General features: G+C 47.1%; 1 protein-coding gene across 8 annotated transcripts in view; it reads right to left on the reverse strand.

The window, feature by feature from the left end:
* Positions 1-4,174: 4,174 nt before the first annotated feature.
* Positions 4,175-26,264, reverse strand: part of SHROOM3 (shroom family member 3) — a 219,849-nt gene continuing 197,759 nt past the window's right edge. For all 8 annotated transcript variants that reach the window (XM_081020646.1, XM_081020647.1, XM_081020653.1 and 5 more), the window contains 6 exons: positions 23,204-23,280; positions 18,978-19,838; positions 17,147-17,662; positions 13,718-13,871; positions 12,218-12,490; positions 4,175-10,494 (listed from right to left, as the gene is read on the reverse strand). In XM_081020646.1, coding sequence (XP_080876772.1) covers positions 10,156-10,494; positions 12,218-12,490; positions 13,718-13,871; positions 17,147-17,662; positions 18,978-19,838; positions 23,204-23,280 — 2,220 coding nt within the window. In that variant the 3' untranslated portion in view covers positions 4,175-10,155. The remainder of the gene's footprint in view (positions 10,495-12,217; positions 12,491-13,717; positions 13,872-17,146; positions 17,663-18,977; positions 19,839-23,203; positions 23,281-26,264) is intronic.

Below are 26,264 nucleotides of genomic sequence, written 5' to 3' on the forward strand. Positions count from 1 at the left end.
GCTGTGAACATAGTGGACATTGCTGAGCTAAGGCAAAATTTTCTATATGTGAACACAAAAGCTAAGGGCTCTCATCACTTTGGGGCAGGGGGAAGTGAGAGTTGCCGTCTTCCCAACCTGTCCCCCACTTCATCCATGTAGACAGTAAAATGAGGTATCCTTGGACTCAAAAGGTTTTTGAACACTTTTGCTTGTTTGAGTGATGAGCCTGAAGCAAGAGGAATGTAGCTGCTCCACCCTTCTTGGTTTTCACAAATCCTGATCAGTGGAAACAGCTGGGAATGTTCTCTCTCCGGCCAAGGAATCTCAAAGCAGCAGATGATCAGAGTGGGAACAGGAAACAGTTTCACTCTTTTATGTATCTGTAGGGTTGCAATAGCTGTGCATTGGCTACACAGCACAAGCGTTACTTTCCTTTTCAAATTCAGATAGGTAGCAGTGTTGGTCCGATGCAGTTGAAATAAATAAAAAAAATGCCCAGTAGCACCTTATAGAGTAGGGTTACCAGACGTCCCCGGATTTGCAAATCTGTCCCTGGACAAATTCCATCCCTGGAATGTCCCCAGATTTGCAAATCTGTCCTGGAAAACATGGCAGCGGCAGCCTCAGCAGCCTGGAGCCAGCCTGGTAGCGCAGTTGGCTCTGGCTGGCTTAAGGAGCTGCTCGCTGCCATGACGCCCGCCATTTTTTCCTTGCTGGAAGTCCCCATATGATGTGTCTTGTGCACAACACATCATATGGGGACTTCCGGAGAGGAAAAATGGCGGGCGCCACGGCAGCGGGCAGTGAGCAGCTCCTGAAGCCAGCCAGTGCCAACTGCGCTACCAGGCTGGCTCCAGGCTGCTGATTGCCACTGCCGCCACCACTGCCAAAGGGGAACCGGGGACGTCCGGTGGTACAGATCTCCTGGTCCCTTCCCCCTTTGTTTTGACTGATCAGGGGAGGCTTGGGAGTCACGGCTGGCCAGCCGTTGCCCAGTTTTTTTAAAAAACTGCGCATTTATGTTTCACAGGATATGAAACAAGGGTTTTGCACCTTGCCTGAAAGAGAAACCACGTGCCTTCTGCCCCTCCTGGGCAACAGCTGCCCACCTGTGACTCCTGAGCCTCCCCCAAACAAAGGGGGAAGGGGGAAGGAGATCGGGGAAGGCTTGGGAGTCACGGGCAGGCAGTGCGCCATTGCCCCTTTTTAAAAAAAAAACAACAACTCTGTGCATTTATGTTTCACAGGGTGTGAAAGAAGGGCTTGACACCTTTATACAGTATGCATGTGTGCTTGGGCCCAGGGTCTTTTGCCTCACCATCCCTACTACTGACTCCATGTTGCTACTCAGCTTCAAAAAAGAAAAAAGAAAGTGTGTCCCTAGATTAATTGAAAAAAATCTGGTAACCATATTATAGGGACCAACTATGTTTGTTCTGGGTATAAGCTTTTGTGTGCATGCACACTTCTTCTGAAGAAGGGATGCAGGTGGCGCTGTGGTCTAAACCACTGAGCCTCTTGGGCTTGCTGAGCAGAAGGTCGGCGGTTTGAATCCCCGTGATGGGATGAACTCCTGTTGCTTGGTCCCAGCTCCTGCCAACCTAACAGTTTGAAAGCGGCGGGAAGATAAATGGCGTTTCCATGCGCTGCTCTGGATTCGCCAGAAGCGGCTTAGTTGTGCTGGCCACATGACCCGGAAAAACTGTCTGAGGACAAACGCCAGATCCCTCGGCCTGTAAAGCAAGATGAGTGCCGCAACCCCAGAGTTGTCTGCGACTGGACTTATCTGTCAGGGGTCCTTTACCTAAGGTGCTACTGGACAATTTTAAAAATTTATTTCCTTTTAATGTCACTGTTGCCTGGGAACTCTTTGTACCTTACCGTGGGTGAATCAATGCATGGCGCAATCTCCCCCTACTAGATTTTACTAGCCCTGATGGAGGGCATGTAATAGGGTCAGGTGTCCTAGAAACATCTAGCTTAGAGCAACCACTAAGTATTGATAACCCAAATCCTGCAAAATTAACCCACCTCTTTTCTGCAGCAGGGATTCTTTGCCACACTATGCTCTGCTCTGCATAATTTCTCCTATACTAACTTTCCAATCTTTTCCTTCTCTATATTGACGTACCAATTGGCTTTTGAGAACTCAGGTTCCTGCTCTGTACGGTCGCTGGTATTGCTAAAGAAACATTTCAGTTGGCCTTCTCTCCATGCAAGTTTTAAGTCTCACAGATGGGAAAAAGAAACACCACCGCCCATTTCTGGCACCTTCTTCCCCCTACCCGCCTGTTTTGCAAGCACAACCAACCAGAATCCCAGCACCAAACAGCTGAGCGCTGTCTCTGAAATGCTTCATCCATTTATATCATGTAAGAGCTTGTCAGTGGACTTGAGCAGTATCAGTGATCTGCTGTGACGGTTGCAAGCTTGCATTTGTTAGTCACGCAGGTGTGCCTTGGGAAACCTACCTACTCAAGGCAATCTGCATATCCATCCACAGACAGGTGGGTCTTCATCCAACCCTTGTAGCATGGGAAAGCTTCCCTGCTCTTCCAGAGAGGTAGGAAATGGCTCTGTGCCATCCCACCTCGCTGTGGGGGTCATAGGGTTGCTTTGTGACACTTGTGTACACTTGCCTAGTGACCAGGGGATCTGGGGTGCATCTACAGGTGTGCATGTTTGCTAAATTCTTGGCATCTCCTGGTAGGGTTAAATTCTTGGCATCTCCTGGTAGGGTTGGGAAGACTCCTGTCTGAACCCCCACATTGCTGCTGCTAGTCAATTTAGATCAGGGATTGGCAAGGTTTACCTTGCCTGGGCCGGTTCACTTCAGTGGAGATCTCTCCGTGGGCAGGATTGCGTGTGCGTGCCTGTGATTTTTGGCGTCTGCGCAGACGTGGTTTCTGGCGCTGCAGAAGCGAGTCCCTGTATTGCACTGTGCTGGTTTAGCGCAGCGCGCAGAGACTCACCAAACGGGTGGCTCAGTACAGGGGCCGGTTAAACGACCCCCATGGGCTGCTTGTGGCCCATGGGCCTTAGGTTGCCTACCCCTGATGTAGACGATAGTTCACTGAACCAATTGGGGGATCGCAGTTGAAATATTCCTCACATGTTTAACAAAGGCTTGTGCACATAGACATCCAGCGCATCAGAGAGAGGTTCTGGCTTCTTCCCACTGCACTGCGCATATATATATATATATATATATATATATATATATATGCAATGAATGTTTGTTTTATGCATAGGAACATTCCATTGGGTGAGCCGGTCAAAGGCTGGGCACAGATGTGACTGTTTCAGATTTGGCTACTTTACAAGGAGACAAGGACACCAAGACTCTTGCAAATGCAGGATGAGCTACAACAGAAAAGTAGCACAATGCAGAGCTGACCATAGCCCCGATAGGTGCTCTAAGCAGAGGGGTGGGGGTGAGGATCCAGGGTAGAGGTCTGGCAAATGCCCGACCATGCAAACTGCTGACACGGCTAAGGTTTTAGGGATTTGTTATGGATACCAGTCATGACAATGCAAATACTGGGTGGCCATCTGCCATGTATGCTTTAGTTGAGATTCATGCAGGGGATTGGACTAGAGGACCCTCAGGGCTCTATAATTCTATGATTCCATGTTGGGATAGGAGATAGGGAGAGCAGAGGAAGGGGATGTGGTTTGTTGAGTATGTGGGATGGGTTTACAGGCAGAAATGGATCAAGTCAGGTTGCTGCTGGATCACCTGGAAGTTCAGCTATCAATGCACCACCATGTGGTCTTTTAGTGAAGAGAAAAGATAGGGAAGGATTTGCTTCCAAAGCCATATCCAGATGACCTGCTTATTGAGAATTCATCCTGATTTTGTTTGCAAGGAGTTCAGATTATGTTGGCTGCTGAATGAGCATATATCCTCATTTGGTTGCAGAAGGTTTGATGATGCTGTGTCAAAGGAAGCACTATCCAACACTTTCCAGTCCATTTTTCTTTCACTTTCCTTTTCGCGAAAGTCCCCTCTTTCGGAGAAGCAGGTTTGTTGGGTGGGATCTCCCAATAAACTACAATTGTGCACCCTGAATTTGCCCATGTGCGATTGAATCCCACCCGCAAATAGCAACACTCTTGATAAAGGCCAGTGGAGTTTAGCCCGAAAGGAAACGAAAGGATCAGAAGTCACACTCGAGGCAGGAAGAAACAATTGCACAGTGAACTATTAACCTTTAATTGTTTCCAAGTACACATCACCATCCTCTTTACCAATGTTGATCATTCATAAAATTAAAAAAACAACAACCCAGAGAATCATGACAATCTTTAGATGAGGCAGTGCAAAAACAAACCAAACCCTTTTCTTTAACCAACCAACAACCCACGCAAAGCAGGAACAAAAGGGTGCTACGCAGGGCCGGTCAACCCATGAGGCAGGGTGAGGTGACTGCCTCAGGTGGCAGAATCAACAGGGACAGCAGAACCCAATGTAGGTCTTCATTCCCCCTTGTTCTTGATGTAGATCTTCACTTGACCCAACTTCCCTGGCAGGGAAGAGGGGTGCCGTTTCGTGGTTCACCTCAGATGCCAAAATGTCTTGACCCAGCCCTGGCATCTTGTCCACACACGCACACAACCGGAGTCCCCTTGCCTGGCACAAAACAGACACAGATTTTTAAGGCCACCAAAACCACATTATTGTCAAAAGCCAGTCTTGCCCATTTGCTTGAGGGCATGCAAGAATAATTCCTAGGCCGCCAGCTTGGGAAGCTTATATAAATTTGATGAGTTGGTGGGTTTTCTCTTTATGCTCTCTGTATGCCACAAAACCCCAACAGAGAGCCGTATAGGCAAGTGGGCTAGGACATTTTTAAGGGACTAGTAGTGATTATGGGCATATTGGAGTGTATTCAATGTAGTGCTGCCTTAAAGTCATTTAGTGGAATACTGCTCCACGGGAGAAAAGTTTTGCACCAGTGAAGCATTGTCGGGCAAAAGAACGCATAAGCAAGTTGCTGGTAACTTTTGTTGCATAATAAGTGGAGCAGCCTGTTGCATGAAGGGTTTCTGCTAATGCGACTTTTGCACTGGATCCCTCAGTTGCGTAACATTAAAGCTTACCCCTCTACTAGCACAAGATCCCTTGCATTAGCAGACAGAGAATGTTGGATGCAGCCCATTGGCAAAGCTGATGTGAGTTTGCCCTGGGATCTTGGTCCTCACTCAGGTGACACTGTAAATATTCAAACGGCACACCAGCCTTCCTCACTCGGCACTCAAGACTGCGTCACCAAAGGAGGCAGCTTGTGGTGGGAGGTACCTCAAGAAATACAAGGTAGTGCTGTACTATCCCATGTTGAACTGTGCTCTTTGGACCAGCAGCAAGCCCAGCTGGTCTACTGAACCTGCCATCCAGAAATGCCCTATGACAACCAGCTTAGCACTTAACCAGAAATGGGGTCTCCATCTTTCAGTGATAGCAACACCATTATTCCACCTCCTGTAACTTACCGGCTTTGTACAGCTTACCAGCTTAAAACACAGCCAAGTCCTTCGTTTTCTCAATTTGGATCAAAACTGGTTTGGGGAAAACGTCTCAAAACACAGTATTTCATAAGAAATGACAGGATAGAACAGGATAGCTTTGGATTGTATATATCACTTCCCAAACCACTGGGGAAAACACACAGGATGCAGTGTAAACAGGAGCCTTACAACACAGCCTAAGGAAATATGAGGACCAAGACTTTTCCACAGATCATGTAAGCCAAAGGCAAGGATGCCAAGATCCCTCCTGCTCTAAGGTAGGCTTAGCCAACGTGGTGCCCTTCAGACAATATCTGACTACAGTTCCCATCAGCACATGCCAGCAAAGGCCAAAGGTCATGGATGATGGGAGTTGTTGGCCTGCAACTTCTGGAGGGCACCATGTTGGCTACCCCTGTTCTTCTGGTCCAAAATCCTCCCAGAGCTTCACTGATGTCATTAAGCACAATTATACTGAAACCAAGAAACATCCTAGTCGGAGCAGCATGGCAATTTATCAAAAGCATATAGTATTAAAAGTTATGCCTTGAGTATACAAAAGGCACCTACACTGCAAAACTGGTCTGATTCCAATTCTTAGAACTGCAGCAGAGCCTAAATTGTGAGGGGTTGAGATTCTGCACAGTGCTCAATAGGATACTATGGCTCTGAGGCCGAGTTGCTGCTAAAAGATGCATTTTAGACTTTTGTGCCTGCTTCTCTACAAAGAGCAAAAGGGAAAGCACTCCATGTGGTTTCTTTGGAACAAACTTTATCTGGCAAGATAAAGGATCAGAGCCAGAGAAGATGCTTGGAGCCAATCAACATCCAGATAGCACAATGCGGAGGACAAACCCCCATTGAATGGAGATGAACCAAATACCTCCTCGATTGTTGGAAGAAATGTTTTTCACACAGGCAAAACAAAATCACCACTGTAAGAGATTCGGCTTCACAGTTAGGCTAGGGAACTTTCCCACGGGCAACATATGCTCTGATCCAGCGCGCACACACAATAAACCAGCCTTTCTCAACCTGTGGGTCCCCAGATGTTGTTGGACTACAACTCCCATCACCCCTAGCTAGCAAGGCCAGAGCTCAGGGATGATGGGAGTTGTAGTGCAACAACATCTGGGGACCCACAAGTTGAGAACCACTGTGATAAGCATTCGGTAGACTTGCCCTTCTGCAGGGCAGCATATAAAACTTTCAGACCTTGGGAAACATCTGGAAGTGATGCACCTTGCAGGGCAAATAAAGGCAGGGCAAATCTTGCCCTAGGCAGAGATGATGGTATTCGTCTCTCCCCACCATTCCACATACGGAAGCCAACCAGAGTGGCAGCAGACTCTTGCTTCAACACTAGCGATGAGACAACTTCCACCACGGCACCTGAGGCAGCGTGCCAGATCGTGTGAACTAAGGACAGGCAGGGTGGAATAAGCAGCTGTGTCCTCCAACACAAGGGAACAGCTAGAAGGTTGCCACAGCAGCTTCCCAGCATCCCACCTCATTCTGCCTAATGACAGGGCCAGCACTGCAAGTAGAGAAGAGCCAGTCTTGGCTAAAGAAATAGTCCTATCTGTATGATGAGTCCCTGGCTGGTTTAACTCACCATTTTTTCAGCCTTGCCTCATGTTTGTAAGGAAGAGGAGTAAGAGACCTACTTGTTCGTTAGTTACCGTGAAAATGAACAGGCCTTGCATATTCGGAAAAAGCTGCCACAGAAGAGGTTAATGAAGCTTAGTGCAAGGATAAGTGTCCTGCAGCCTTCCAGATGTTGTTGGACAATTAGCCATCTTGACTGGGGCTGATGGGTGTTCAGCAACATCTGCAGGACCACAGGTTCCCCATCCCAGCTTCGTGGAAACATGTGGAGGGCACAGAAGGGGATGCATTCCAGGTTGCAGGAGCAGCAGCAGCATCAAATCAGAGGTAGCCAAAGTCTGGCCAGCCACATCAAAGGTGACGCAACTGGTTTATAACCCAAGCTAAGCAACCACACTGGCCTTTAGCGTACAAGCTGCAGGTGAACAGAGTCTCAACAGCACCTCTGTTTTTCAGCCGATTCCCTGGGACACCTTTGGCAGTCAGATTGGGCCACTTCCATCAACAATTAAGTAAACCCGTGTGCTTGCTAGGCATGCATTTCTTTTGAACATCACAAAATCCCTTTGTTTGGAAAGAGAGGCTGGCTGTTTGCCTTGCTGGCAATGCTGCAATAGTTAAGGCGAGCTACGAAAATGAAAACCTATAGGAAGAAATGCTCTTAAAAATAACACTCCTGTTCCTTGTCATTAAACTCTGGGCAGCGCTGTGCATTACGAGTGAAAGGCAGGCTCCGTAACTCTGTGTTTCCACCATAATGCTCACCACGAGTGGGGTAGCTAGCAAGGGGAAGTTGGCAGGTGGCAGCTGACTGGCTCTATCCTGCCACATTGCCCACCCACACCTGCCGGCCATGACTTTTTAAACTTTCTTTCCCCCTAAAGAATCCGGGGGTGAGGTGGATCCGGGGTGTGTGTGTGTGTGTCGGCAAATCCACAAAGGGTCAAGTCTCCTCTTTGCAACCTCCTTGCAAATGCATTAATCAGCAGATAAATTTCTGACGATATCCTATGGAGTTCTACCCCTCAACGCATCTGGAAGCAGCCAGGTCTTTGCTGAACGCTGGTCACTCAGCATAAACAGGAAGGATTCCCTCTCTCTGCCTTAGTAAAGTCTTTAAAGATATGGAGCAGAGCACATGGAGGCAGTCTTCTGTTTCATCAAAATCAGAGACGTTGAACCTCCAAGAGTCAATTGTCACCCTCTAGGCCCATCTGACCCAAAGGATTCCTTTTCAGTCTTTGCCTCTTATTCACTAGTGCAGGCATAGGCAAATTCAGCCCTCCAGATGTTTCGGGACTACAACTCCCATCATCCCTAGTGGTCGGGGATGATGGGAATTGTAGTCTCAAAACATCTGGAGGGCCGAGTTTGCCTATGCCTGCACTAGGGTAAGCCCCTCAATGGCTGTGTCTTCCACAAGGGCTTTTGCCTGGCTGGCATAATCCTTGAACTGGGATTATTTGGAAGATGGGAGAGATGTGTGTTGGAATCTGACTTTTGCATAGCTGGAGTGTAGCCCACTTTTTGCTCTACCCATTTCTGCACCTGGACCCTCTCGCCCCTGCCCACCCCACCCCCCAGTTACCCACAAGAGAATGGGGTCTGAAAAAGGTCTCCCATTTAAACAAAGGGGCAGTGCTTTTAGCAGAGAGTGTTGAAGAGAGTGTGGGATGGGCGACTCTACCTGCGCAACTTTTGTGCTTCCCACCTCAGTTTTGGGTAAGGATGGCTTTTGGGGGATGGCCAGTTCCAATGGGGTTTAAGCAAAGCACTGCTACATTTCAAAGAAACAACCAAGGCTAAGGATTTCATTTCCGTTTCCGTTTAAAGCAATCTATAAATAAGGACATTCAATGAACCACCTCAAGAAGTCATTCAAATAAGTTTGCAGGCTGCATGCAGTTCCATGCTTTCTCTTGTTACTGTTTTTCTTTTTGTAAAAAATAATAATATCACAGAGCCCACAAGAGAGAGTCTCAAGGAGGAAGTATCTCTTTGCTTCAGTTTCACGTTGACTCCTGAGTTGTTTGGTTCACACAAGTGCTTGTTCCAACGGCGGCTGCTTCGCACTGCAGATCTGGAAGACGGGATTTTGCTGTGCAACGCTCTCGTGGAAAGGTCACTTACTGGCAACATTCACTGGGCACTGAGAGAGATAAAAAGATACAATCCAGTGACCGCCTCGATGGTACACGGGTGGGGACCCTGCTCACGGACTTGCACTGGATCCCACCATGCAGGGGAGAGGGAGGAAAAGGACAGAGCCATTGCACTCTGACTGGGGATCCTTGCCCAGGGAAAACGAGATGCCAAACTGCACCCACATCCAACGTCTGGGCTGACATTCACCAAGTACATCTTTCTGCATGCAAGCATCCTTGGTTCCTAGCCTGTAGCTTTTCCTACTAGTCCTTTATTTAGATATGATGTGTGACTATGGGGTTTTTGGGGGGTGGGTGGGATCGAGGGTGTTCCTCTTTTCTTTTCCCATGTGAAGTACAAAAAAAAAAATATTTAACCATTTCCCCCCTACGTACATGTTGAAGTAGAATCGATAACTGGTTAGCGTATGTACAAAATCTTTACAGAATTCTATCTCGTACCTTTAAAAAATATAAATATGGATATTGTTCAAGACAGCAGGTCTCTCATTAATATTTTAATTAAGGCTTCATTATTGTATATCCTTCATTATTTTAACGACCGTCAGGTGCTCAGAGGGGGGGGGGCAAGACTCCTTCAGCAGGGACAGCTTGAGTTTATTTATAATTAGCTAACGACCTCCCTCGTATAACCTGCTGCCAGTCTCTTCTGCATCTTGCTTGGCCGCAAGAATCCAATGTATTCCACACAGATTTAAGTCGTGATCTCCGGGAGAAGACGAAGAAGAAAAAGAAATCTTTCCGTGCTGTTTTATTTCCCCCCACCCCAACGTTAATTAAAAAATAATAATTAAATCCTCCCTCAAATATTTTTTTAAAAAAAAAGTTAAAAGAGGTTTCTGATTAAATAATTCTGAGAAGAAAAGGTTTGACGCAGCCGCGTCTGGAAAGGTCAGAGCGAAGGTGCTGGCGCTGGAGGTCGGCTGGTCCCGGTGGATGTCGGAGGTTCTGCTCCCTTTCTGCTGCTAAGCACGAAGTCCGTGGGGAGGCTCTCCAGAAGGCACTTGAGCTGTTCCTGCCCTAGCTTGATCTTGTCGTCCAGCTCGCGCTGTTCTATGAGCAGCCCGGATTTCATCTTCACAAAATGCTGGTAGTCTCGGAGCTGCTCCCCCGAGAGGTAATTGCATAGGATGTCCAAGACCACGTGCTCTCGCCGGTCCAGGTTCTCCTTCAGCTCGCGGGCGTCTTCGTGCTGGCCAGCCAGCATCTTCCGCTTCTCGTTCAGAGAGCTCTGTCCCGCGTGGGGTGGGAGGGAAGGAAAAGGGAGAGGTTTAGCGCCACAGCTCTTCCGGCTAAAATTCGCCCCCATCTATTCCCTTCCCCACTGTCGCAGTGCATTCCTTACTACGTCCGCTTAGAAGCAGGTCTTATTAAACTCCATGAGGCAATTCACACGAATGTCTGCAACCTAGTCCTTTCATGCTTCCAAGAAAAAAGTTTCCGAGCACAATTCAAAGTGTTGGTGTTGACCTTTAAAGCCCTAAATGGCCTCAGCCCAGTATACCTGAAGGAGCGTCTCCACCCCCATCATTCTGCCCGGACACTGAGGTCCAGCTCCGAGGGCCTTCTGGCGGTTCCCTCATTGCGAGAAGCAAAGCTACAGGAAACCAGGCAGAGGGCCTTCTCAGTAGTGGCACCCGCCCTGTGGAACACCCTCCCATCAGATGTCAAAGAGATAAACAACTACCTGACATTCAGAAGACATCTGAAGGCAGCCCTGTTCAGGGAAGTTTTTAACGTGTGACATTTTATTGTATTTTTGTCTTTGTTGGAAGCCGCCCAGAGTGGCTGGGGAAACCCAGCCAGATGGGCGGGGTACAAATAATAAATTATTATTATATATTAAAAAATCACTGCCCAGTGAATGGGATTAGGGCTGCGGTCAGAGAGAGAGCGAGAGAGAGAGAGAGAGAGAATTTTCTCCCAAGAATGTGTTAGATCAGGGTTACATCATGTTAGATCTAACATGTGGCCCTCAAGGCCTTTTGTGGCTGGCCCTCAGCAACATTTGATGCCTCACACCTGCAGCCGTCACACTGCCTTCCCCAAGCCAGGTAAGTGAGGTGCCAGGCTCAGACAGGGTCCTAGAGTCCTCACACTTCCTTCCCAGAGCCTCACTTAGCCAGCTTTGGGAAGGCAGGGAAAGGACTGGGGTGTGGGCTCACATTTTGGCCTCGCTCCCTCACCCCGCATAACAAGGCAGTGTGCGGCCGGCAGGTTCTAAGTATTCTTGCAACCCACTTGGTATGAAAAGTTGGGCCGCCCTGTGTTAGATAAAGCCAACCTGAGCTGATCTTGCAAAAAGAAAGAAAGAAAGAAAGAAAAAGAGAGAGAGAGAGAGAGAGAGAGAGAGAGAGAGAGAGAGAACTGGCTAATAATAAGAAATTTATTTATATCCCTCCCATCTGGCTGGGTTTCCCCAGCCACTCTGGGCGGTTCCCAACAGAATATTAATAACACGATAAAAACTTCCCTAAACAGGGCTGCCTTCAGATGTCTTCTAAACGTCTGATAGTTGTTTATCTCCTTGACATCGGATGGGAGAGCGTTCCACAGGGAGAGCACCACTACCGAGAAGGCCCTTTGCCTGGTTCCCTGTAACCCAGCCTTTCTCAACCTGTGGGTCCCCAGATGTTTTTGAACTACAACTCCCACCACCCCTAGCTAGCAAGGCCAGAGCTCAGGGATGATGGGAGTTGTAGTCCAACATCTGGGGACCCACAGGTTGAGAACCACTGCCGTAACCTCACTTCTCGCAGGGAGGGAACCGCCAGAAGGCCCTTGAAGCTGGATGTACATGTCTGGATCACAAGAAAATTGCCCTGTGCTACTCCTGGATGCAAGAGCTTATGGCGCTTGGTTTAGTGGAGAGCTGTTTCAACCCACTTTCATTGCCGAAGATGCTGCTGTAGGGAAGCGCCACTCGTGCGCACTAGTTTTCTGAATCCACCTACCCGTTCTTGGTTATCTGCATCCTCACTGAGGCTGCTGAGAACATTCTCCACCCGAGCAAGGCGTCCTGAGAGTGAAAGCAAGAGATTGACCACCTTATCCAGGTCTCCGATGAACATTCTGTATTTTTCAAACTCATTGGGCTTGCATAGGCCACTGATTAAAGCTTCGACTTCCTCTCCCAAGGCATTGTTGAGCTTGATGTCTGCCAGCAGACTCTCCTTGGCTTCTTTCAGGGTCTCCAGCTTGTGGGACAAGCTCTCAATGAGTTCAGCCTGGTGGGGCAGAATTGAGCAAAAATCATCCTCTACTACTATGTCAGGCAGCCGTCAAAAGTTGGTGTTTGGAAGCTGTGGCCCTTCAGATATTCCAATGGACTCCAGTTCCCATCAGCCACAGTCGACGAGTCAATGAGGACTAGGATGATAGGAGTTGTAGTCCAGCAACATCTGGAGAACCCCGGACACCCAACACCTGTTTTAAAGCATGTGTCTGAACATTCCTTATGAATTCCTCCCGCCAATAAAAGTTATGTATACTGTACTGAAAATAATAAAATTTTAAAAAGCTATGTATACAAAGAAACTAATCAAGAATAAGGGTTCCATTATGGATGCTACTGTGATAAACAATTCACAATTGTTTGACCTTCTAAGGAACGATGCTGTGCAACGATGTTCTCAGTAGTACAATACACTGGTACCTCGGGTTAAGTACTTAATTCGTTCCGGAGGTCCGTTCTTAACCTGAAACTGTTCTTAACCTGAAGCACCACTTTAGCTAATGGGGCCTCCTGCTGCTGCCGCGCTGCCTGAACACAATTTCTGTTTTCATCCTGAAGCCAAGTTCTTAACCCGAGGTAATGTTTCTGGGTTAGCGGAGTCTGTAACCTGAAGCGTATGTAACCTGAAGCATATGTAACCCGAGGTACCACTGTATAGGCTTCTTTTGATAGAGAACTAGAAGGCAAGTTGGAGAATTTTGCCCCGGGGACAGAATCACTTGCCTTTGCGTAAATAAAGGGAAAATGCCTTGTCTTCTTATGGCACCATGGAGTCACTGCATTAAGAGACCTCTTAAAAATGAAAATGAAAAGCCACCCAGACTCTTTTTGCTTGCACAGCACCAACCAACAGGAGGTCATAGGTACACACTGAATTAAGGAATTAAGCTGACCAATGGAAGCAGGTTTACTACAAATATCTGACTTGAGCCAGAGATTAAACTATTTCTGTTCTCAACAGATGACCGCAGATCTTCAGAAATCTTTTATGTTTCAAAAGGTGGGGACTTGTCAAATTTCAGCTAGGAGCACAAACCACTTGGATTTTGTGCATGAACAGAACTGCCATTAATTAGTCTTAAGCGTTAGAAGGATGATTTTTCTTGTTTAACTCTGCTCCTTGCACAGTGCAATCACAGATCCCTGGGACTGACAGAGCTCTGGTTATGATCATGGCTGACCTTGCTTCCTTCTGTGCTGAGAGATGCTCAAAACTCACCTTTTTCTCATTGATTGCCACCTGCTCTTCATCGCCACCTGTTTCCTCTGGCAAATCCTTGATTTTGTTCAGGAGTTCGGCTTTGGGTACTGATACGTTGTAGTAAGCTGAGCACGAGGCCAGCATTGAGGCAGACGCTTCTTTCTCATCTTTCCTAAACCACGGCAGAGAACAGATACGTATGTAGGAGTCTGGGACATACACGGTTGCCATTCTTGTACCAATGAAGAAACACGCATGCACAAACTGCAGAAGGAATTTTGATCTCTGCCCTCGTGCCTTGCTTTGAGATCCCAAACCCATGGCTTCTTTGGTACTTTCCCCACAAGTAAGTGAATTTAATTGGGGATTGCCACCAGATGGCGCAAGTTTAACTATTTCTAAAAATGGTTCATGCTTAATCAACATTTCCATGCATATACAGGTAGCACAAGACTACCTAAACCGCTCCCTCCCACTAAAAATCACTGAGAGTCTTGGCAGACCACTTAAAGATTTTTCTCCCTGGTGTGCAATGGGCTGTGCTAGGTGGTGAATGATTTGTAATTTCATTTTTACTGCTCTTTTGGTTCTTACAACGTAATTTTATTCATAGCTGTCAACTTACAGATTTGAAAATAAGGGACCAGCAGCCTCGAAAATAAGGGATCAGCAGCCAAAATAAGGGATTTTCCAAGCACAGGTATGTTCAATTTCTGAGTCCCTCCGAGCCAAAGGCAGAAAGCCCAGCCAGCAGCCAAACGAAGCCTCAAGAAAAACCACCGTCCCTCTCTGCTGGGAAGCGCTGAGCAAAGGCGAGTCCCCAGGCAATGCAGCCGATTTGATCAGCACAAGTCATGCAAGCTCCACCCCCCAGTCGTTCTTAGACTTCTTATTGGGTGAGCAACGCAGCCAAGCAACACAGTTGGAGCCTCCCTCCTCCCTGGCCGGCAGGGAGGGAGGGAGAGGAGCTGCTTCCTTTGAGACCCGGGAAATTTAAGGGACATCATCAATAAGGGACAGCAGCGGGACATGGCGCTGGGATAAGGGACTGTCCCGCCAAATAAGGGACGCTTGACAGCTATGATTTTATTGCATTGCCATTTAAATTCAGGAGAACTGCGATTGCAAGTGTTCTTTGCCAACATGCCATGGACCACCTGAATGAAACGCATGGGCTACTGACAGTCTGCATCTAATGCCCAAATGCAGCCCCCTCCAGGCCACACCCCTTCCCAGGCCACGCCTCTCACTGGCCTTGCTTCAGGAAACCAAAAGGTCCAATCAGAGTTTAAGGACATATTCCAGCCAGGCAAGAGCACGCCAGGAGATTGCGAAGCAGGATTGTTAAAGGCAGTGGCCTGGGAAGAGGTGGTGTGTGGCTGGCGAGAGCGTGTGGTGTTGGGAGAGTCCCAGAGGCCAGACAGAGTGACTTGGAGAACCAAATTTGTTCCCTGCCCCACCAGACCGGAGGCTCCGCTCCTCCTGCACTCCAATAGGTTTCTGAGAAATCATAACCGTTCCCTGAACTGAACTCGAGAGCCACCAGAAGAAAGAGGCGCTATTCATTCTGCACATTCCTCTCAAGCTGCAGGATGGATTGATTCTTAGATATCGTGTGCTTTCTTTCAAAAGAAAGTCCTTGCAGAGATTATGTGACATCCTACCCTTGCACCATTAACACAGACAAGAAAAAATCAAGCTGTGTCCCTTTTCAGGGGAGCAGGTAGGAGCCTGGTATAGCTCTTTGGGTACTTTGCAAAAAGAAAAGCTGGCGCTGTGTGTGCTTCTGTGCATTAAACCAGCATGGATGGATTTGTTGTAGTTTAGTGGTTTAGTCGTGTCTGACTCTTCGTGACCCCATGGACCAGAGCATGCCAGGCCCTCCTGTCTTCCACTGCCTCCCGCAGTTTGGTCAAACTCATGCTGGTAGCTTCGAGAACACTGTCCAGCCATCTCGTCCTCTGCCGTCCCCTTCTCCTTGTGCCCTCCATCTTTCCCAACATCAGGGTCTTTTCCAGGGAGTGTTCTCTTCTCATGAGGTGGCCAAAGTATTGGAGCCTCAGCTTCACGATCTGTCCTTCCAGTGAGCACTCAGGGCTGATTTCCTTCAGAATGGAGAGGTTTGATCTTCTTGCAGTCCATGGGACTCTCAAGAGTCTCCTCCAGCACCATAATTCAAAAGCATCAATTCTTCGGCGATCAGCCTTCTTTATGGTCCAGCTCTCACTTCCATACATCACTACTGGGAAAACCATGGCTTTAATGGTACGGACTTTGTTGGCAAGGTGATGTCTCTGCTTTTTAAGATGCTGTCTAGGTTTGCCATCGCCTTTCTCCCAAGGAGCAGGCGTCTTTTAATGTCGTGACTGCTGTCACCATCTGCAGTGATCATGGAGCCCAAGAAAGTAAAATCTCTCACTGCCTCCATTTCTTCCCCTTCTATTTGCTAGGAGGTGTTGGCCCAGTGGCCATGATCTTCGTTTTTTTGATGTTGAAGGGGACAACAGAGGACGAGATGGTTGGACAGTGTTCTCAAAGCTACAAACATGAGTCTGACCAAACTGCGGGAGGCAGTGGAAGACAGGAGTGCCTGGTGTGCTCTGGTCCATAGGGTCACGAAGAGTCGGACACGACTAAACAACAACAAACAAGAACACCAATGTTCCGTACAGCCCATTTGCACTTCGATTTAAGCCAGCGACACAAAGGAATATTTGAACTCACGGAAAGCCTGTTTGGGGCAGGCAGTAGCTGCCCTATGGAGGTCCTGATGGGTCAAGGGAACCCTATGATTGTTCCTGACAGAGAGCTCCACAATACACTCAGCACTGGTCAGCTGACTGGTGCTGACAGCAAGCTTTCCTTGCCAATGCACAACTGGGAACGCACTTCAAGGCTTCTGATCGTTCTTTGGCAGCTGCATCTCCACCCATCTGACGTAACAGTTGACATCAGCTGTGGGCGTGCTTTGGGGGAAACATCCCCATTGGGCAAACTGGAGAGAAGGAAGATTTTAACACCCGGGGGCGCTTCCAGATGGGCTTGTTTATGGAGCATTCATCCTGGTTTTCTTGCACAATATTTGCCTGGAGGTTATGCAACATTGCCATCTAGTGGTTTTTACTCTGTGAAATATCCCAACTATTTTCTAAATGTGGGAAGTCCGACAGAAACGACGGGAAACTGCACTGGAAGGTGCAGGATAACAAGGACCAGATGGCGACATCGCATAACCTTGCAATAATAATAATAATAATAATACACTTGCGATGAACATTCAATGCGCAGGTAACGTCATAAAACCTCTGCACAAATTTTGTGCAGACATATCAGGATGGGTGCCTGATAAACAGGCAGATGGAGCTTAAAACATGCCCCATCGTGTAAGTGGAGTGTAAAAAATATCTGCTCTATGGGGTGCAAAAACCTTAAGAAAATGGGACTTACTTGCTATCACTGGGCAGGACAGAGCCACTGCCAGAGCTGTTGGCCCTTTTCTGCGTCATTTTCCTCTTCGAGTTCTCTCGAAGCACCCTGGCCCCGCTGGGAAATATCCCTTCCATCAAGTCCATGGTGGTCTTCATCTTGGAGTCGGGGTCCAGGATGTCGGCCAGCGACTTGTCCTTGTGGATGATCTCCTTTGCCAAAGCCTCCTCCTTGATGTCCTCCGGGGTCTTCATCTTCCCTGGGTTACTTTCGGGGCTGAGGTCACTGTTTTCGGGCTCCCTGCTGGTGATGACAGGCACGAGAGGCTGGCTGGCAGGAGCTTCGTCAGGCAGCCCCTGAGCGGGCAGAGGCGGCTGTTGTGCTTGCGAGGAAGGCGTGACGCCATTCGCTTTGGGTCCTGAGGTTCTGGCAGGGGGCGGTGAAGCAGCCCGGCCGCTCTTGGCGTTGGCAGTGGAGGCAGCGTTTGGTCCCGTTTCCTCTCTCTCGCCAAAGTTCCTAGGAATCCTTTTGAAGTTTCTGCCGATAAGCAGGGGGAAGAGCTATTTTAAACCAGGGTTTCTGAAACTCTGTGCCAACACCCCTCTCCCAAGGCAAGAACAAAATCGTTTGAGCCTCTCGGTCATGTGCAGTAACCATCAAATATGGCCAGTCATTAAATGCATGCCTATGAATACGAATATGCCAACTATCAAAAAAGAACAGTGGTTCCTAAAGTGGGTGGTACTGTTCCGGGGGGGGGGGGCAGGGATCTACCAGGCAGAGGGTGCTAAGGGGCAAGGGGTCAGCAGGGGATATAAATGACTATCAGACTTGGAAAAGCTGGCATCAATGGATGAAGTTCATCAATTTTGTTGAATTAGTTAAACTAAATATTTTTAATTTGAACAATGGGGACACTGCGGGCAAATTTATGGAACCAAGGGGGCAGTTCCCTCCAGTTTGGGAACGACTGAAATAGAATTAAATACTGCCTGGATATTAACTGCCATTGAACATCTACTGAGGTCAAATATAATCAGAGGTTACATGCCAAGGTTTCAAAAACTTATGTGAGCACTGGGCAATTTTTATTCAAAGAACAGTTGACCTCAACAGCTGTAAAGCTTTTGGGAGCAAATATATGGTTAGTTTGGAACAAACAGATCAAATAAAAATTGAGGCTCTATGCACCCTTTAAAGTTATTGTTGCTGGAATCCCAAGAAACCAAACACGAAGAATAATAATAACAACAATAATAATAAATTTTCTATTGGAAACTCAAGGCAGTAGAGATATAAGATGATCAGAGCCCCACCGAACTTGAAGCATGAGAAGTCCCATTTTTTTTTAATAATTTGGCAGAATATTTGGACTATATGATATGTATTTGTATAATTTGGAATATTCAATGTGATTTGATTGGATTGTTAAAATGGAAAATTTAATAAAAATTATTTTAAAAAATATATAATAATAATAATAAATTTTATTTATACCCCACCCCTCCCCAGCCAAGACTGGGCTTAGGGCGGCTAACACCAGGTATAAAAACAATTGCTTAAGATACAACTTAAAAACAAGATTAAAATACAACATTAAAACGCAGCCTCATTTCAAAAGAAACTCAAATCAAGAACTTTCTGGGGATGAAAAGTCAAATCTTCACCAAGGCCAACTATTCAGACTGGTCCTACGTGGGCCAGAAAAAAGACAAGGAAGTCCCCAAGTAGGAGTTCCATCACAGAAGGAGAAAGGAGAAAGGAAAGAGGGGAGCGGGATCAAGTTGATTCCAAGCCAAGAAGGATTGCTTGCAAAGTAAGAGCAGGGAAGGGTGTTCAGGAAGAGGCTTACCTGAGTGAAGACCCTTCCTCTCCAAGGCTGGCAGCGTTCCCAGCTGCTGGCTCCTTCTCTTCCAGAATGCCAGCAGGAGGAGGAGGGAATTCTTCCATGGTGTTTTCAGCAGCACTGGGGCTCTGGGCGGGGAGTGGCGGTGGAGGGGGCGAAAGCTCATAGGCGGCATCCAAAACACGAGGCTGGAAGAAAACGTCGTCATCGCCCTCTTCCTGAGGAGACACCTGCAGGCAGGACTCTGAGATGCGGAGGGACAGCCTGCTTTGGCCAGAAGGAGTCTCTGGCTCAGAAGAGGAGCTGTTCTGCGATGGAAGGCTTTGCCACCTCTGGAAGGCCTTCTGCCCAGATGTCTGGAAAGGCATCGCGCTTCTGGAGGGGCCGTCATCTTTGATCCGTTTAATTGTAGGCGGGAGGTGCCTTAGAGGCAGCGTCGCCTTCCATCTCCAGGTAATATCTTCCACTGGCTCTTTAAGTGGGCCGTTGGAACTTTCCGGAACCTGGCCCTGAACGATGTCATCCCTCTCAGGTCTGGGGTGCCATCTTGTGACTAGGTTTTCACTGGCAACTTGGAAATCTGGGGGAGCTGGCATGGGGTTAGCACCGTTAGATGGCGACCAGCCAAATCTGGAAGGGGTAGCAAGCCTGGCGCCTGGCTTAGGTTCAGGATGATGACCCTTCGTATCTGCTGAAGGTGAGGAAAATGCTGAGGTCCTGCTGAGGTGTCTGAGGAGATCCGGAGCTTTCTGTCTCTCATTCGGAATGAACGAGTTGCCGACACTCTCATTGCTATGGCGAGTGTGGGGTCGATATTGTGTGAATGCTGATTTCTCCTTCTGACTTCTTTCTTTGCTGCCAAATGATCTAGGACAGGGTATAAAACTAGTGAGTTTTCAAAAAAAAAAAAAAAAAAAGGCAATCAAGCTGATGCATCAATTTTATATCAATGCGGGCTCCAGGCTTTTGCAATAATAATAATAATAACAACAACAACAACAACAACAACAACAACAACAACAACAATAATACCCCAACAACAACAACAACAATAATACCCCAAGTTCAAATGCTGCAAAAATTCAGCAATGAAAATAAAACCTGCACAAATGGAGAACCTTTGTATGCACCCAATATTCTCATTATACTGCAATTATCTGTGTTCTTGCTGAACGTGTTATTTCTTTTATCAAGAACACAGGCCGTGGAGGAGGCAGGCTGAAAACATGTTGTGTGGGAGGGGAAGGTTTGGGTGCATGAAATAAAAGCAGAAGTCTGTGCCAAGAACCAATACATAGTCCGCTTCTGATCTCTGAGCCTCTATCCTATGTTCCTTATGCTTACAAGCAATTTTCTCCCCGGTGTTAAGGACTGGAAACTTGCTTTAAAAAAAAAAAAGAAAAAAGTGTGTACACCTCACAGTCTCCACATGGCACCATGATTGCTATCTGATATTCATTCCTATTGCATATTTTTATCCCTTCTTTTTCAGATAATAACGCCTGTTTGTCTTTCTCTTGAAGTAGTTCCTTTTGCTTTAGCCTAACATTCACTATCTTCTGCCAACCTAGCAGTTCAAAAGCACGTCAAAGTGCAAGTAGATAAATAGGTACCACTCCGGTGGGAAGGTAAGCGGCATTTCCATGCGCTGCTCTGGTTCGCCAGAAGCGGCTTAGTCATGCTGGCCACATGAACCAGAAGCTGTATGCCGGCTCCCTCGGCCAATAAAGCGAGATGAGCGCCGCAACCCCAGAGTCAGCCACGACTGGATCTAATGGTCAGGGGTCCCTTTACCTTTAAGGAAAAGTGAAGGGATGCTGGTGGCGCTGTGGGTTAAACCACAGAGCCTAGGACTTGCTGATCAGAAGGTCGGTGGTTCGAATCCCCGCAACGGGATGAGCTCCCGTTGCTCAGTCCCTGCTCCTGCCAACATAGGAGTTCGAAAGCACATCAAAGTGCAAGTAGATAAATAGGTACCGCTCTGGCGGGAAGGTAAACGGCGTTTCTGTGCGCTGCTCTGGTTCGCCAGAAGCGGCTTAGTCATGCTGGCCACATGACCCGGAAGCTGTACGCCGGCTCTCTTGGTCAATAAAGCGAGATTAGCGCCGCAACCCTAGAGTCGGTCATGACTGGACCTAATGGTCAGCGGTCCCTTTATCTTTAACATTCACTATCTCTCTTTCTTCCAGCTGTTGCTTCCTGAAAAGATGTTTCAACTTATACCATAAGTATTCAGTTTTATGAAAAGCCTTTATCAAAGGCTTCCTTGGAAGCCCACAAACCTTCACTTTCTTACGGATGGCGAAGACTTATCTCTGGCTTATTGATACCTTCAGAATTCTGGCAGAGTCGTGAGCTAGGCTTTCTTTTCACGAGGCCCACCTTGACTCATCTTCAATAATGCCCAGTGCTCATTTGCATATTTAGCTAGTCTGCTGTGAACTATTGCTTTTCCAACTCAACCGGTTCCCTTCTTTGGAGCGGGGGTGGGGGAGAGAACTGTGAAACAATTCCTGAACGCAAAAAAAAAAGCTTTCCGCCAGAGGAATGCGCTTAATGTAACACATACATTGCTGATGCAGCAACAGCATTCCGAAGACCTTAAGACGGTAATAAGCACTTAGGAATGTCAGGCTTGGCTGTAAGGCATATTACTTAATAGCCCATATCCTGCTCCCGTTGGCTCGTTTCTCTGCAAGTGTCAGCCTCGTTACTTAAGAAGCTGCATGCAGAAGCCAACTCATAAAAAGGGTCTTGAAACCCTGATTAATTGGGAAGGATGAGACGACAGCCAGGGTTGCTTTCACGCAAAGACCACTAAAAGCTATTCGAAAACTGCTAGATTCCCACGGGGCAAAAGTCTTGGCTCCTCTGGCTTCATAATACTTTCCTAGAAACTAGGCACCGACGCCAAGGCTGGCTTAGCTGTTGCAATTCCAAGTTAATCACTCTTCTCTAGAACTCTTTATTTTCAAAGCCATACATCAGCGTTTGCAAACCTGGTGCCCTCCAGACTACAGCTCCCATAAGCACTGGGCTGGAGCTGATGGCAGTTTTAGTTCAAAACACCAGGCGGGCACCAGGTTGGCAAAGGCTGCTCCAAGTGATAAGAGGCTATTTGTGGTGCATCAAAAGAAAGCAGAGTCTGAATCAGCTGACTCAGAATACATCGTGAGCTTGCACCTCCTTCACTGTGACCCCTGCGCCTCTCCTGATAATGTGAACATTTTCCATCAAATGGTTTAGAAGGGCCGTGGGGTTACGTATCACACCAATGAGGCACATAACCACATGATGTGTGCCAGCAGTGTGGGTGGGAGGTATACATGCATTATCCAGAGCCGCTTTGGAACAACCATGGAGGCAGCAGCAGTAACCGTGGATATTGTGCTACGAGTGGGCACAGAAAATCCAATAATCTTTTGTCTCTGAGCAAGAATGCAGTTCACAGGGAAAACATACCTTTGAATTTGTTTTATAAGTTTTTGGTTAGTTTCTGTGCCTTTGCCAATCTTTTCAGATATAGTCGATTCCCTTACTGCTTCGGAGTACACCTTGAAACAGGGTTTTGTTTTTGTACCAAAGGCAATTGTGATTTTTTTTTAAAAAAAAACCTGCTTCTCTTGATGAAGATGTATGCAAGCTTTCCCTCCTCAGCTATATATGGGGCAAGCTCACCTACTATTTTTAATGCATTTCCTCCCCCCCAATATAAGGTGATCAGAACCCTTTCATTGAACATTCATTATGCTATTATTAAGATGCTACAACTATCTTACTATTAGTTTCAATGTGTGCTGTGGTTTTTAATGGTGTAGTTTACTTATTCTTAAGGGACGCAGGTGGTGCTGTGGGTTAAACCACAGAGCCTAGGACTTGCTGATTAGCGTCAAAGTGCAAGTAGATAAATAGGTACCGCTCTGGCGGGAAGGTAAACGGCGTTTCTGTGCGCTGCTTTGGTTCGCTAGAAGCAGCTTAGTCATGCTGGCCACATGACCCAGAAGCTGTACACCGGCTCCCTCGGCCAATAAAGCGAGATGAGCGCCGCAACCCCAGAGTCGGTCACGACTGGACCTAATGGTCAGGGGTCCCTTTACCTTTACCTTTACCTTACTTATTCTTACAGAAACTGCTCTGTCGTCATATGGTAGTATGTGCTACACACACACACACACACAGAGAGAGAGAGAGAGAGAGAGAGAGCACGAGCAAGAGAGAGAATAAATACCTACCTGGTGCCAGCAGCCACGACATAGAAAGGATCTTTCACAAAATGGCTGAACTCACTACTTTCTCCCATCAGGATGTCCTTGAGGAGAAAGAGAAGCAAACAGAAAACTGAACATACTGCTTTAGAAGTATAGGATGGTAATTAATACGTGCATTTATTTGTTCAAATATTTATATTCCACCTTCTAACACAACCCATCATGCCACATTCTATAATTAAATAACCATGGGGGGTATTTAACTTTACGTTTTACCGCATGTTGAGATTCCTGCCATAGCTGTCAACCTTCCCTTTTTTTTGCGGGAAATTCCCTTATTTCAGCGCCGTTTCCCGCTGCTATCCCAGATTGTTAGATATCCCGTAGACTGTCTCCGGGACAGGTGAGGCTGCTGATCCCTGATTTTCAAATCTGGAAGTTGACAGCTATGATTCCTGCATGGCAGGGGGTTGGGACTAGACGCTCTCTCGGTGTCCCAACTCTATGGTTCTATGGAATATTAGCTGCTGGAAACCGCAGGAAGGGAGAGAGCTGTCACACTCAGATCCTGCTTGCGAGCTTTCCACAGGCATCTGGTTGGCCACCATGAGAACAGGAAGGATGTTGGACTAAATCATCATCTCTGAAATCCAAAACATCTGACGTCCAAGACACAGGGAGACTTTGCTGCCAGTTTAAATTCACCTGGACAATTACGTTCTTACCTATTAAGATATAGTGAATAGTTTTTAAAGCAGGAAAAGCCCAATTCTAGAACAAGACAAAGAGCCTGGGAATTTGCACACAAATATAGTTGCCAGATGTGAAGAGATGCATGTTTTGAGATCAAGGAGCTCACAACTCAATCTATAATTCTCCACTCCAAAGATTGTTTCCCCCCCCCAAAACCCCCCCCAAAGTTTGCCTTGCTTTGTTGTTAGATGCAAAGGCGGTAGCCAGGACAGGGTGGGGAGTTTAAAGTGCTTGACCAAATTTATAAGCCGGAGATTTACCCGGCACGCAGGCTGAGACAAGCTAAAAGAGGAGACGCAGAAGAAGATGGAGAATGTGTGGTTGAAGACAGATGGGCCAGCAATTCCACATAGCTATCAATTTCCTCAGATCTTTAAACAAATTCCTTCAGTGACACTGCAGTGTAATTTATAGTCCGTCTGCAGGGAACAGTATATATCCCTTTTAAAAATATATAGCAAGCCAAAAGCTGAGGCACGTCTGCTGCTGCAACAGATAAAAAGGCTTTGGCAAACCTGATTTTTTAAAAAAGGAAACAGGGAACAAGGGAAAAAAAGAGAAGATCCTGTTTTGCTTTAACTGCTACTCTTTCTCTGTCCTCACCCCCTTCTCTTGTCCCCTTATTAAAAACATGTTGGGGTTTGCAGGAAAACATTCATATTCAAACCACAGGCTGGCTGCAATTAAAAAAGCAATGGATCCAAACTACAAGAAAGAAGATTCCACCTAAACATTAGGAAGAACTTCCTGACAGTAAGAGCTGTTCGACAGTGGAATTTGCTGCCAAGGAGTGTGGTGGAGTCTCCTTCTTTGGAGGTCTTTAAGCAGAGGCTTGACAACCATATGTCAGGAGTGCTCTGATGGTGTTTCCTGCTTGGCAGGGGGTTGGACTCGATGGCCCTTGTGGTCTCTTCCAACTCTATGATTCTATGATTCTATGAAATTGACCAGGCCTTGGAGAACCTGTGGCCACAGAGGCTTTCAAACCCTCCAATTCAACTTAGTTCCTCCCTCTTTGGTCACATATACACCAAACATTGGCTTCCCTCCAAAAAAACCACCCTGAAACTGAATCAGCAAGACAGAGGGGCTAGGATGGACTCACAGGTCTTTGGAACCAGTGGCTTGGGATGCATTTTGCCTCTGCAATTCAAGGTGCTGACAGTAAGCCCTAAATGACTTGCAAACACTGACCCCCTACCATCCTGCCAGTGGGTGACACTCTGCAGAAGCTACCCAACATGTGGCCCCACCAGTAGGTGAAGCATGTGGTAGGGATGGTGGTACAAGAAAAAGCCTTCTCTGAAATGACACCCTATCTCCAGAATGACTTCCCCCTTGGATGTCCAACTCCCAAGAGACTGCGATCTACTCACAAAATAAAAAACTGGCAGTGATCTACCCCTTTGGGGGGGGGGGGTCAGGTCAAAGTGGTTGAGCTTTTTTTTAGGGAGAGGGAAGGAGAAAGGCAGTAGAAGTCGCTCTCACCAAAAGATTGCTAAGAAAAGAATAAACAGCCTCACAGCGACAAATCCGTCTCCTGTTCTAGCAATCATGAGCAGGAAGGAAAAGGAGCCCGAGATCAACCAAGATCGACCGAAGCCTCCACAGGATTGACCAGTCAATCCCAATCGACCTGTTGGACACCCCTGATCTAGTGCATTGGTGTGTCTACGGCTGACACTGTTGACTTTTTTTCAGTTGGCTACCTCTTCATCCAGGTCTTTGGGATGAGAACTATAATGCTGTTGCTCGTTGATCTGAGGATGTTTTCTGCTTTTATTAGCTTGTTTAACGTTGGATTCTGACCTTGGGACCGGCTGGATGAAAGATGGGTCAGAGATACCATAAATGAATAAATGAGATATTAACATGTAGAGTGGTGTTGCTCTATTCCAATATCTATATGGTTAAACCCCATATTATTATTATTATTATTATTATTATTATTATTAATAATAATAATTTATTTAAACCCCGCCCTTCAAAAACCGGGCTCAGGGCGGCTAAATTATACTTGCAAATTATAGAATCATAGAATTGTAGAGGGGAACCCAAGCGATGCAGGAATCTCATACATGACAGATGGCCAGCCAACCTCTGCTTAAAAACCTCCATTGGATTCCATTTATATTCCACATTTTTCTCCCAAGGAGCTCAAAGTGGCATACATGACTCTCCCACTCCTCATTTAATCCTCACAACAACCCTGTGAGGTAGGTTAGGCCCAAGGTCACCCAGTGAACTTCACAGCCAAGCGGGGACTTGAACCCTGGTCTCCCGGGTCCTAGTCCGACACTCTAACCACTACACCACACTGGCTCCTTTAAAC

This window comes from Podarcis pityusensis (genome assembly GCF_964106645.2).
Source record: "Podarcis pityusensis genome assembly, chromosome: 9".
Lineage (NCBI taxonomy): Eukaryota > Metazoa > Chordata > Lepidosauria > Squamata > Lacertidae > Podarcis > Podarcis pityusensis.